Consider the following 14,548-nt stretch of genomic DNA (forward strand, 5'->3'; position numbering starts at 1 on the left):
GTTTATAATTATTAAAATAATAATAATAAATTGTAAGAGTAAATTATAACTTATGGCGAAAACGTAAGCTTTAGTTCCCAGTTCTTCGTTATTTCTACGCCTTCTTTGTAATGTGAACAGACTCCTCTGCCTTCAGAAATTTCTGAGCAGTTCTTAGCTTTGTTGGTGCAATTTCATAAGAATAAAATATGTGGTAGTATTTTAATTTCCAAATCCAAATTTCACCATCAACCAAATCTGAAATAATAAACGCAAAATCCTTCGAATCCACTAAGCAAAATGCGTTATGAATAGATTTAATCAGAAAAGAACTCCTAGTGGCAAAAATATGAAATCCGTCAATTCGCCATCTTACTTACTTTATTCTCCCTCGAAGCAGCTTTATTTGGTACGTCAAAGTGTACACTTAAGCATTAGATTGCGTGTTTTGGTAGAAATATTTTACTGGGACGCAATTTTTAACTTCGTTACGACCTTAGACTATCTCTTTCTGTGTAGGATTACAAAAACTCGAATCGTCATAATTGGGGATTTAGTGGTGGCTTTATATTCGTTGTTGGCCCGTACACGATCTTAAAGGGGAGCGGCAAGCTTTTCCAAATATCGCCTTATTTGCATATCAAAAGATCAACAAGACGTTCAATATACTTGGGCCATGGATTAACAATAACTCACAGGGATAGGTCTCTTCGAAAATAAGTTTGATTCAAACGCCATCGGTCCTGGCGAGCGAAATCAGAACTAGGCCTAAGCGGAAACTATTCAATTCGGCGAGTAGACGGGCAGTATTTTTGGCGCCGCGAAATCTAATGAATTTGATAATAAGAATAATAGAGCACAATAACTATTGAATTTTTATTAATGTAAAGCTAATTACTATTTACCTATGCACGATAAAAAATAAAATTACGGCTTAAACAATGACAAATCCTATTCCGAATAAAATAATCTGCGGACCAATTTTAGTTATTTATTGACAATCACCATTTTTAAAAACCATATTAAAAACCCATAGTGTCGATTTCAGACACGATATGGCGTTACTATTTCTGGATTTGAATCGTTTTTTCGGGCGGAAAGTGGGGAGTTTAGGACTGTAAGGGGGGAAGAGTTTGTAGCAAACGTATTTTGGGCTGGCAATGATATTTCTATATAAGATAACTATCCCTGTGAGTTATTGTTATGCTTGCACCTAGGAGCAACAAACACAAGGAGAACGCAGCTAGCCTTTAAACACGCTAACGAAGGGTTGTGTACGAATTTCATTGGACGAGCGTCACGAGCCTTTACGCTGAACGTTTTACGGGCGGGGGGAAGACAATTTCCGAATTTTCCCCTTCCGACGGCAGCAGGCGCTAAAGCGTCTAATCAATGAAAAACGTACGCAAAAAAATCCACGACTTTTGACGGGTTGCGTTCTCCTTGTGTGGGGTGTTGTGTTTGTTGCTCCTAGCTTGCACGTACCTTATTTTGTCTTGAAAAAATAAATTTTGGCCTAAAAAGTTGAAACGCAAAATAACGCCAAGCATTTGGGTTTGAATTTTCGCCGCCATCTTAAGGTGTATCGCCAGCGCCAGCAGCACCTTAGTGAGCGATTTGTGAATTATCCTAACTTTTAAAATCGCGCAATTTAGGTTTAGGTCTCGTATAACTGGAACGCGCCGCGCGTGCAAAACAAATCTTTCGCGTCTTCAGCAGCGCGCGCTTTTACGTTGTTTTTCTGTCTCCCCGACTTCTCACCAGGTGTCGCGGCGGACGCGCGCTTTGCAATTTCCCGAAATTTCTTTATTTTATTAAAAATTAACCACTTAATATTTTTATGCGGTTTGAGCCATAAATTTTAGTTTTAAACGGGCTATATGGCTATCTAATTGGTTGAAGCTTGACCGTTCCCCTTTAATAATTAATGCGCACGTTCTTGTAGATATTTCATCTGGAGAAACTAATTGATTGGAAAGGTGGAAGTCCGCCTTGTGACGAGCCCCCTTGCGGATTCGATGGCGCCCTGTGCAGAACCCCACCAGGTAAAACCTCATTTCATTTCCAACTATATTTAAAAATTTCGCATTCATTCACTGAATATGCTAACAGGGATTTTATCGAAACCCTACTCCGCCACGGTAAAAATCAAGTTAAATTTAATTTCGAATAATTATAATTATATGGACTTCGTATCGGACCCAACTGTGGGCTCATACGTCATCGTCATTTAAAAATAATTTCCAGAAGAATTTTTAAAATTTCTAGCGCGCGTGTCGAGATAAAACTTTTAAAGTTATTTCCTGTCCCATAAGAGCAGCAAATTATTAGCTACATTTCCAATTTAGTCGTTTATTTTTCATACAAAACGTTTTGAACGTGATACATTTTTGCTATAATAGAAATTTAAATAACCACATTTATTTTATTTTCGTGAATATAATATTTTACTATAAAACAAGTGTCGGTTCGACGTAAACTAGCTCTTCGTGCAACAGATGTCGCTAGCGTCGCAATTAAAACAAGATTTTTAAGCTACATTTAGACCCAAAAGGCGGGACACAAAGTATCCCTCGCGTTGATTGGCTCGTTTGTAAATTTGACAATAACTTTAATTATATTAATTTTTTACAATTTAATTTATATGACATATATAATTTTGATTATAGTCCACTAAGTAATCTGTAATTGGTCCAATTATATTAATTATAAACGGCTCCCTGACGAAGTTATTGTTTCGCTATTTTGAATTTTAGCTTCCTTTGCTATTAATAGATGGTACCACGCTCTCCTGTAAAGTCTTTTTTTCGAAGAATCGGATAGATTCGTTTCCATCTCGATTAACAAAGGCCTTATCGTAATACAGGTGGCAATGATAGAGAAGACAGTTGCTTTGAAAATGCTTTGTATATTACAGAGATTGATCCAATGATTTCCCAAAAGAGCTTTAACGAATCTTCAAAATGCTTTGATAGCCGTGCCAAGGTAGCGTTACTAAACATTTCTTTTTGTCTTTTTAGATAAAAACCGCGAAATTGCAGCGAGTGTTCTTGCGAGTCTGCTGGTAATCATTTCATTGGTTGCGGCTATAACTTATAGGTAAGATATCACTATTAACAATGCTACAGTGTTCAAATTTGTAACCTTTTCCGACTGAGAAGTAAAACACCTGCGATGGGTGTTTGAAGCTAAAATTTCCCAAATATTTTGAGCATTTGATCATCCTATTATAAAAATTCTATAATATTCAAAACCTGTAGTTCAATTTGAGCAATTAGGTTTTTTTAGTACAGCATATCACAAGTAGTTCCCCATTATATAAAATAACTACATTCTAAAAATATATATCCGTTGTTATATACCGGGTTTTTTTTTTTGCTCGAAAAAGTTATTTTTTTCAAAAACTATGTTTTCTAGAAAAATGAAATTTGTACTCTACATTATACGTGCCGGGGACACTTTCTACCAAAATTGCATCTAAATAGAAAAATATTTTCACGTTTTTTGAAAATTTAAATTTTAACCGCTAGGTGCTATAAGAAAATTGACAATCAGAAAATTGTAGAGCGTCACCGAAAACGTACAAATAGCGTTGGCGCGAAAAAATAGACGTCTTTTTCAGTGACAAAATACGACTTGAATAAGTGACCAGTTGGGCAAGCTAAAATACCTTTTTTTGAATTCCATTGGGAGAGTAGTGTAACCTTATGAAAGTCAGAAATTTGTTTCGGTGACTCTCTACAATTTTCTCATTGACAATTTTCTTATAGCACCTAGCGGTTAAAATTTAAATTTTCAAAAAACCTGAAAATATTTTTCGCTTTAGATGCAATTTTGGTAGAAAGTGTCCCCGGCACGTATAATGTAGAGTACAAATTTCATTTTTCTAGAAAACATAGTTTTGGAAAAAAATCAAATTTTTCGAGCAAAAAAAAACACCCTGTATATTTCATCAATGGTAGCTTGATAATTAAAATTTGTATCCTTCAATATCTGGATTTTTCCAATTTCTGGTTCGCCTTATAATGCCAAGAATGTACCGTTATCTATTCAATAAGATTACCGTCTTTTTCTGATATAATTTAAGTAGTATTCTATAGGTTTTCGCACCTACGTCGCTACTTAGCTGCTTCTGTGTGGAAAAAACCCATTATACCGTCCCTGATCTTTAATCCTTGGAGCTTAACGATTTTTGTCGATGGGGATTTTATTAATCTCACGCGCGCCCTATCTCCAACAGGAACTGGAAATACGAGCAGGAAATAGCAGGTCTATTGTGGAAGATCAATATCAGGGAACTGAAACGTGGTATTCCGGACGGCATCCTGGGTTACTTGAGCAAGGTTAGTCCTAAAGCACCGACCCAACTTTTTTTTAGCTCTTTCGCGGAAATTCTTGGTCATTTGTTTCGTAAAATATTATCTACGTTTTGAAAAAAAGCCATTTCCCTGGTCTACCCAGGTTAAGAGGGGCATTGAAAACTGTGTCAATTTCCATATGTTTTTACGCCTTAGAACAAATTTTGTAGTCTACGTATGACGTGAAGTTCCAGTTTGAAAACAATTTCACGAGTGACGTAGATCTTGCAGTTTGTTATAACCATGGATGGTTTACCCCTATTTCGCCCAAAATAGTTCTCCCAATTCCAATTTCTCCCAATCCCATTTCTCCCAATCCCATTTCTCCCAATCCCATTTCTCCCAATCCTATTTGTCCCAATCCCATTTGTCCCAAAATAGATATCCCAAATCCCATTTGTCCCAAAATAGATATCCCAAATCTCATTTGTCCCAAAATAGTTATCCCAAATCCCCTTTGTCCCAAAATAGTTATCCCAAATCCCATTTGTCCCAAAATAGTTATCCCAAATCCCATTTGTCCCAAAATTACACTTGGTATAAACATGAATCTAAGTTTTATTTTAATATGCAAGTACATCAAATTTTGCCCATTTCATTTTACATCGAATCCCCATTTTATCGCTTCGAGGAATTCTTCTGGGGTTTTGGATCCTAACCTAATCTAACCTAACCTAACGCCAAGTCAATTCACATATTCACAAAACGGTAAACTTACTTTGTTTACCGATTCCAAATAATGATTGGGAGAAAGGGGAATACATATTTTTGGGACTATAGATCGTTGGGAGAAATGGGAATCAATTTTTTTGGGAAACTTGATCGTTGGGAAAAATGGGAATACATATTTTTGGGTTAAATGAACTCCGGTTCGGAGAAATGGAATTGGGACAAATGGGACACCATGTTTATGGGAGAAGGTAAAATTGGGTTAAATGGGAACATACCTAATGGATAGTAGATTTTAGAGGATCGGTAAAAAGTCTGATTTTTAGCCCCCGTAAACCAATCACACTAAGGGAGTCGTTCAATTTTTTTTGGAAAAAAACAAGTATCGCTAAGAGTGGACGATACTGTTCGAAAAAAGAAAAAGATAAACACGAAGTACATTTTTACGCCAAAAGGTATTTTTTCACGTTTTTATAGATTAAATATTATATAATACTGTTTATTTGGCAACTACTGCTACTACTCTTACTAATAATACTACTTTTAATACTTAAATTACTACTGCTATTACTAATACTTCTACTATAGTTGGAGAAGTAGCAGTATTTGTAAAAACTTTAGAAGTATTAATACTAGAAGTAGATGTAATATACAGATAAATATTAATCTCCCTACACTTAAAGGGCGTGGCGGCTCGACGTAAAGGAGCTCTTTTTCCACAGATGTCGCTAGCGTCGAAATCAAAACCAGAAGCTACATTTTGACCCAAAAGGCGAGACATAAAAGTACCCCCCGCGTTGATTAGCTCGTTTGAAATTTTGACAATAATTTAAATAATAGTAACTTTTAACAATATATGTTATATGGGATATATAATTTAGGTTAATGTCCACTAGGTAAAGTATAATTTGTCTAATAACAATTCTCAATCATGGCTCTCTGATGGCCTTATGGTTAAGCGGAATTACTCATTTGAAATTAGGCCCTTTATTAAAATTTACAGAAATATGATTTTTTTTTAACTTTTGAAGTCATTCCAAGTAATTAGCTTGTCAAAAGTTTCCGAAGTAAATTAAAACTTCGTTTCCGCCTTAAGCTCAATGGCTTAATTCTTTTTCTGGGAAACGATAACTAATTGGAGGCAGAAAAAAGCGTCGACCAAGTTATATTTGGTTCCCGAGATGTCATTCAGCTCTTGCGCCTAATTAAACACTACATCCGGCGGCAAATCGGCAAATTCATTTATTATTATTTTTGTTCCAGATGAGCTTAGCCAGTCGGGGCACCTTGGAATCGAAAGGGAATAATCAGCCGGTGTTCGCGACCACCGCCATGTACAAAGGCACGTGGGTGGCGGTGAAGCACCTGCAGTTGACCCGGAAGACGGCAGATATTCCCAGAGAAACCAAGAAGGAAATGAAATTGGTGAGCGTTCGCTTCTTGTCTTGTCTCGTAGTAGACACCGCGTTGGACGGATAAAAGCTTTTTAGTGGATGACGGCAAAATGTTCTCCCCATTTATTTTAGATGAGAGAAATTCATCAAGACAACATTAATCCTTTCATCGGAGCATGCGTCGAACCTAATGGGATTTACTTAGTTACGGAGTATTGCGGAAAAGGATGCCTGCAGGTAATCAAAAAGCTTAGAAGTTTCTAAGGAACTATAACAGGGTTGCCACGGTACCTGGAAAACCTGGAATTCCTGGAAAAGTCAGGGAATTTGAATATGGGTATAAAAATCAGGGAAAAGTCAGGGAATTTTAAAAATTAGTCTAAAAATCAGGGAAATGTCAGGGAATTTTAAAAATTAGTCTAAAAATCAGGGAAATGTCAGGGAATTTAATTTCGGTTGCAAATAGGAAACTTTTACTAAAATATAGGTTAAAATATACAAAATCTTGGCACAAAATAAGTCAGGGAAAACCTGGAAAAGTCAGGGAATTTGATTGTGAAAAAACTGTGGCAACCCTGTATAAACAACTTGACCTTTGATATTACTAGTGTTGTTAATTTTCCGGAAAAATAAAATGCGGAAACTTTTTCGCAAATCTGAAAAATAAAAAAAAGTAACCATAAATTACTTTTTAAGGGTTTTTAATGTTTTTAACTTTTTATCGATATAAAATGTCTAATAACAGTGAACATACTACAAAACCTTCATAGTGTAAACATTGTTAATAAGTTTAAACTAGTCTAGAGGTTTAGTTTTACTTTATTATTCGAAAAAATTAGGCGAAAATACCACTTTATTTAAATTGGTAAACAATAATCATGGAATGAAAACTTTTTTTATTGTTTTCGGAAAAATACGGAATATATTCCGGAAAAGAGGCCTCGGTCATTTTCCGGAAAATTTCCCGACTTACAACACTAGATATTACCGGGCCAAAGAATTTTTTTTTTAAATGAAGCTTTGCTTTTACAAAATTAGTTTGAACTCGTCATTTAAATAAATCTGACGTTGCCTTTAAAATACAAGTTCTAACTTATGTTTATAAAGTTTTAGTTTTTAATTATGTTTTACGTAAGTTAGTCCGTTTCCTTTAGGAAAATAGCATTATCAAATGTTAAAATTTGGATGTAAGCGAAATCAAAACACATTTAGTTTAAATGCAATTCTGTTTAGATCAAATACTTTTTATCGAATGGGAATAAAATTGAAATTCATACTTAGTATGAAAAGTTAGAATAAATTTTGTAAGGGTTCCCTTTGCGTAATTTTCAATTATTCAATTCTCAAATAACCACAAATTTCTTGTGAACTTGAGACAAAGTTATAAGGCAGTATTTAATATTTTCGTTTTAAATTTAATTTAAAAAACCACGCATTTATTTTAAAATGCAGATAAAGCTATTAGGCATAATTTGATATTTTCGTTTTAAATTTAATTTAAAAAACCACGCATTTATTTTAAAATGCAGACAAAGCTATTAGGCCGAGTTTAATATTTTTGTTTTAAATTTAATTTAAATGAAACCACGCATTTATTTTAAAATGCAGACAAAGCTATTAGGCCGAGTTTAATATTTTTGTTTTAAATTTAATTTAAAAAACCACGCATTTATTTTAAAATGCAGACAAAGCTATTAGGCAGAATTTAATATTTTCGTTTTAAATTTAATTTAAAAAACCACGCATTTATTTTAAAATGCAGACAAAGCTATTAGGCAGAATTTAATATTTTCGTTTTATATTTAATTTAAAAAACCACGCATTTATTTTAAACTGCAAACTAAGCTATAAGGCCGAATTTAATATTTTTGTTTTAAATTTAATTTAAAAAACCACGCATTTATTTTAAAATGCAGACAAAGCTATTAGGCTGAATTTAATATTTTCGTTTTAAATTTAATTTAAAAAACCACGCATTTATTTTAAACTGCAAACTAAGCTATAAGGCCGAATTTAATATTTTTGTTTTAAATTTAATTTAAAAACCAGGCATTTATTTTTAAATGCAGACAAAGCTATTAGGCCGAAATTAATATTTTTGTTTTAAATTTAATTTAAAAAACCACGCATTTATTTTAAAATGCAGACAAAGCTATTAGGCCGAATTTAATATTTTTGTTTTAAATTTAATTTAAAAAACCAGGCATTTATTTTTAAATGCAGACAAAGCTATTTGGCAAAATTGATATTTTTGTTTTAAATTTAATTTAAAAAACCACGCATTTATTTTAAACTGCAGACTAAGCTATAAGGCTGAATTTAATATTTTTGTTTTAAATTTAATTTAAAAAACCACGCATTTATTTTAAAATGCAAACAAAGCTATTAGGCCGAATTTAATATTTTCGTTTTAAATTTAATTTTAAAAACCACGCATTTATTTTAAACTGCAAACTAAGCTATAAGGCCGAATTTAATATTTTTGTTTTAAATTTAATTTAAAAACCAGGCATTTATTTTTAAATGCAGACAAAGCTATTAGGCCGAAATTAATATTTTTGTTTTAAATTTAATTTAAAAAACCACGCATTTATTTTAAAATGCAGACAAAGCTATTAGGCCGAATTTAATATTTTTGTTTTAAATTTAATTTAAAAAACCAGGCATTTATTTTTAAATGCAGACAAAGCTATTTGGCCGAAATTGATATTTTTGTTTTAAATTTAATTTAAAAAACCACGCATTTATTTTAAACTGCAGACTAAGCTATAAGGCTGAATTTAATATTTTTGTTTTAAATTTAATTTAAAATCCAGGCATTTATTTTTAAATGCAGACAAAGCTATTAGGCCGAAATTAATATTTTTGTTTTAAATTTAATTTAAAAAACCACGCATTTATTTTAAAATGCAGACAAAGCTATTAGGCCGAATTTAATATTTTGTTTTAAATTTAATTTAAAAAACCAGGCATTTATTTTTAAATGCAGACAAAGCTATTTGGCCGAAATTGATATTTTTGTTTTAAATTTAATTTAAAAAACCACGCATTTATTTTAAACTGCAGTCTAAGCTATCAGGCTGAATTTAATATTTTTGTTTTAAATTTAATTTAAAAAACCACGCATTTATTTTAAAATGCAGACAAAGCTATTAGGCCGAATTTAATAATTTTGTTTTAAATTTAATTTAAAAAACCACGCATTTATTTTAAAATGCAGACAAAGCTATTAGGCCGAATTTAATATTTTCGTTTTAAATTTAATTTAAAAAACTACGCATTTATTTTAAACTGCAGACAAAGCTATTAGGCTGAATTTAATATTTTTGTTTTAAATTTAATTTAAAAAACCACGCATTTATTTTAAAATGCAAACTAAGCTATAAGGCCGAATTTAATATTTTTGTTTTAAATTTAATTTAAAAACCAGGCATTTATTTTTAAATGCAGACAAAGCTATTAGGCCGAAATTAATATTTTTGTTTTAAATTTAATTTAAAAAACCACGCATTTATTTTAAAATGCAGACAAAGCTATTAGGCCGAATTTAATATTTTTGTTTTAAATTTAATTTAAAAAACCAGGCATTTATTTTTAAATGCAGACAAAGCTATTTGGCCGAAATTGATATTTTTGTTTTAAATTTAATTTAAAAAACCACGCATTTATTTTAAACTGCAGACTAAGCTATAAGGCTGAATTTAATATTTTTGTTTTAAATTTAATTTAAAATCCAGGCATTTATTTTTAAATGCAGACAAAGCTATTAGGCCGAAATTAATATTTTTGTTTTAAATTTAATTTAAAAAACCACGCATTTATTTTAAAATGCAGACAAAGCTATTAGGCCGAATTTAATATTTTTGTTTTAAATTTAATTTAACCTGAACCAACCCAACCTAACCTAACCTAACCCAACCTGAACTAACCTACCCGAAGTGAAAACGAACCAGATTTAAATTTCCCATTCAACTGAATCCCGCCATGTTGGGCTATAAACGAAAATACTTTTCGGTTCAATGGGATTTGGTCAAACGGGATTCGGTCCAATGGTATACAACCTTAATAACGATAGGAAAATATCTTTTATGGTACGGGGAAACAGTTATTTGAATATGAAAATATTGCGGTAATTCTGTATACAGCCACTTTATTTTAAACTCATTATTTTAAATGGTAACGAAATAACTGTATCCCGGCGAATAATTGAAATTTTGGTTTTCAGTTCATCTTGGAAAATGATAATTTCAAATTGGACAACATGTTCATTGCGTCGCTTGTTTTTGATCTAATCAAGGTAAAAAAATATATTTTTCAAGTATCGATCTGGTAATATTTTCTCGGAAATTGATGAATGTGTATTTTTATACCTAAAGATAATTATTATGTTCAGAACACATTTAGCGTTTCTTCTAATCCTTCTGCTAGTAAATTCCTCCTCTTAAATTTAATTAAATGAAATCCAAACTTAGTCATCCTTTCTAAGTTGAAACCCGCGTGCGACGTTAAGAATTTTCTTAAACTACCTTTTTTTAGAATATTAATTTCGCTTAATTAATTAACAATACATAAATACAAAAATGTTTCATTGCACTTAAAGATAAGTATGATTAAATTATCTTTCCTTTTAAATTACGGGAATTAAATCTTAATTTCAGTGGTCTAGCCTCCTCCGAAACGTATCCGGGTTTTTTTGTAGTTTTTTTTGTACAGCTTTTTTGTATAGTTTTTCTGTACAGCTGTGTTTAAGTTTTTTTGTACAGTTTTTTTGTACAATTGTTTTACAGCTATTTGTACAGTTTTTTACAGGTTTTTTTGTACAGTTTTTTGGTAGTTTCTTTTACACAGTTTTTTTATTCAATTGTGCTCCCCCTGCACTCGAATCAAAATCCGGACTACGCCATTGTCATCTTTGTAAAAAGACACTAAAAATAATGAAACGAAATGTTTAATTTTTTCAGGGCATGATATTTCTGCACGACAGCGATTTGAAAATTCACGGAAATTTGAAATCTTCCAACTGCCTGATAACAAGTCGATGGGTTCTGCAAGTAGCTGATTTCGGATTGGATGAAATCCGAGCCAATGCCGAACCAGAAAACAGGGAAGAAGAATATTATTATCGCGGTGAGTATTTTCAAGATCTGTTAGTTAAATGATAGTTTTTAAATTGCTCGGTTGTTTAAAGGTGAAATCGTAGACCTAGTGCAATAGTTAGTAGTGAGTTTAAAGCATATGTGAATCGTAGGCCTAGTGCAAAAACTTTATCCAGCCTAATCATCCCTGGATATAAGAAAAATGTTCATCAAAATAAAAAAAATGAAATATTTCAAATTTAAAAAATAACGTTTTTTGTTTTTGCCACGGGACTTCCTGAAACTTATTGAACCTTATTGATTTATAATTAAGCCTAACGCTCATGGATAACTTTTGTCTTTTTCTAAAATTTTCCTTTATTTTGTTTTATTAATTTAAAAAACCAAACATTAGGTCGATCGTAAGTCAACCTATTTGGAACCATTTATTTTAATTTTTTATATTCTATTTGGAATAAACAGCTTCAAAGTGTGGTCTATTAACCCCTGGAAGTAGGCTGGAACAAGCACGGGTACCTTTCCTCCTAGAGACGTTAAAAAGCCAAAGCATTGCCCTCCACTAGTCCATACACGAAATGAATATCCTCCAGTTCTTCCGAAGTTAACTCCATTGTTGCAGTTTGAAAGTGATGCGATCGCGGTCCATCACGACTTTAAATACTCTTTAAGTTTACTTTTTAACGCTGGTTAGCTCGATTTGTTTACTAAGTCCTTTTTTACCTATCACACGAACCCAAACCTTTATGTTCGCATTTCTCTGCTGCTTGGTTTTGCGCTTGTTGCAGCCTACTTCCAGGGGCTAGTAGGCCACACTTTGAAGCTCTCTGGCGATCTTTTAACTCATCGTAGGAACTCACCCCCTACAACTCCTGAAAATTTTTGGATAACTTTTGAAACACCTGGTACATCGTTAGAAGTAGTTTATTTGCTGTTCAAAATTCATAGTCTTTGTTACTTCACGTATGGGTTTCACTTCTGAGCATTATTTTTCTGTAGCTGACAATACTAGCCGTGCGAATTGGTGTGAACGTACCGAGGCAATCTACGGAGTTTTGTTTTGACCTTATTATTATATTAATTCTTTTCGCGGGCGTTATATCTTTCGTGACTTCAGAAGAGAATTCTGTCGAAACACGCGAACGGCTTCCCTCTGCGCGAGACGCCAACGACTGAAAACAAAGACCTCCAGCCGCTCACACCTCCGAATAACCTTAGACAATAGTTAAGCGTGGTGCTCGCAGCTACGCGAAGAAACACAACGAGCTTGTTTTGAAAACAATTCAAATCGAATGGAAGGCTTCTTCCTCTTTAAGACTACTTCCTGGATTTACTAATTAACGCAAAGACCTTGAGAGCAAATGAGAGAAATAGACCCTTAGCGAAAGAAAGAAAAATTATACGAACTAACTTATCACGGAACTCTACAAAGTTTCTATAGTTCGGTCGACAACACCCAACATTTGGCAACTAAATCTAATTTCATTCAAAAGAAAACAGTTTCAGTCGCCATATTTAGCTTTCCGTTGCCGAGCAACGCGTTTTGAAATTTTTAATGTTTAGGCTTAGCTTTTTTCGGTTTAGTCGCAAACCATATTCCTAGAAAGGTAATGATGAGCCCCAAATAGGGCGAAACCACTCTACCGCTGGAAATTATGGCTATTTTAATTCAATTTTAAATGGTTTTTTGGCTCGAAGATCCGTTTGGTCCGAGTTTCGCGTTTTAATTTTATTCTCTAAAACCTAATGGTCAGAGTATTTCGTAAGTTTTATCATTACTTTATATTGTTAGGGCTTAGCTTTTTTGCACCTTTTTACTATGGATTTTTCTACCTTTTCGCGTCCATAGGTGGTTTGTATTAATTTGGTTCTTTGGATAATTTTCTTAATAAAAGCTACGAGCAACAAACACAAGGATAACGCTACTAGCCATTAAACACGCTAACGCAGTGTTGTGTACAAATTTCATTGAGCGAGCCTTTACGCTGAAAGTTTTACGGAAAGGGGGAAGACAATTTCTGAATTTTCTCCTTCTGACGGCAGCAGGCGCTAAAGCGTATAACCAATGAAAAATGTACACAATAAAATGCACGATTTTGATGGGTTGCGTTCTCCTTGTGTGGGGTGTTGTGTTTGTTGCTCCTGGATAAGAGGAGACCTTGGATTTTTGAAATTACACAAGCGTGCAATTAATAAAATCCGAAGACAGATTCAATCGCCTAGTGTTCTGTTGTCTCCAAACATTAAAAGAAGCTCATTAAGGTAGAAAATTGTGTTAAGTTAAGTGAACTGCCATATTTAAAAAACAAACACACATTCTTCGATGACATTTTTTTAAAGTTTATACTAGTAGGAAGATATTTTAGATTATTATAAGTTGTTTGACATTGGGAATTTCTAAGAATCTCGCCTGTTTTCAGTGTCACATTAACATCTTTAAAAAAAACGACGATTGTAACGGTCAACCATTTTATCTACGACATTGGTTTAGTAAAACATAAATTCGGTCAATTTATTTATAATCAATAACAAACAATTTTCTATCATTGAAATTAACATTGAAGTTTATAGAAATAGAATGGTTTTAACATCGAAGCTAAGTTTATAATTTACAAACTTTATTTATATTATATTTATATTTATTTATAATAATCGTGTATTATATTTTACTTTCTATATAGTTCCTTCCGCTTTAAGTTTGCAAGTTATCTTGTCACTGGTTAAAATGGGTTTCCCCTTTTCATAAAAACTTGTGGAAGATAATAGTAATAACATAAGTGTATAGTATTCTTACATAAGTGTGACACTTCCTATTCTTCACATGCAAAAATTTTACTGAGAGCTATTCGCAAGACAAACTGCATTACAGGCTTCGTCGCCGTTTTGCGTCCGTTTGCTAAAGCGTCACACGTAGCCTTCGACAGCGCCTAGATAGGGGGATATTTTATTCTTGTGATGACGTTATTTCGTTACTAGATCTTATTCAAATATTCCCCAAAGTGACAAACTTATGGAACAATTTTATAGACTAATGGTAATAGTAAGTGTAGTGAGC

The 14,548-nt window shown here is 32.8% G+C and overlaps 1 protein-coding gene across 1 annotated transcript in view; it reads left to right on the forward strand.

Moving 5' to 3' along the window:
* The window catches only part of LOC149966195 (receptor-type guanylate cyclase Gyc76C-like), a 128,236-nt gene that overhangs the window by 100,980 nt on the left and 12,708 nt on the right, over positions 1 to 14,548 (forward strand). The window contains exons 9-15 of the mRNA XM_090181020.1: positions 1,925 to 2,024; positions 3,000 to 3,078; positions 4,220 to 4,322; positions 6,270 to 6,431; positions 6,533 to 6,637; positions 10,626 to 10,697; positions 11,362 to 11,527. Coding sequence (XP_090037146.1) covers positions 1,925 to 2,024; positions 3,000 to 3,078; positions 4,220 to 4,322; positions 6,270 to 6,431; positions 6,533 to 6,637; positions 10,626 to 10,697; positions 11,362 to 11,527 — 787 coding nt within the window. The remainder of the gene's footprint in view (positions 1 to 1,924; positions 2,025 to 2,999; positions 3,079 to 4,219; positions 4,323 to 6,269; positions 6,432 to 6,532; positions 6,638 to 10,625; positions 10,698 to 11,361; positions 11,528 to 14,548) is intronic.

This window comes from Leiobunum rupestre, chromosome 1 (genome assembly GCF_980474605.1).
Source record: "Leiobunum rupestre chromosome 1, qqLeiRupe1.1.hap1, whole genome shotgun sequence".
Lineage (NCBI taxonomy): Eukaryota > Metazoa > Arthropoda > Arachnida > Opiliones > Sclerosomatidae > Leiobunum > Leiobunum rupestre.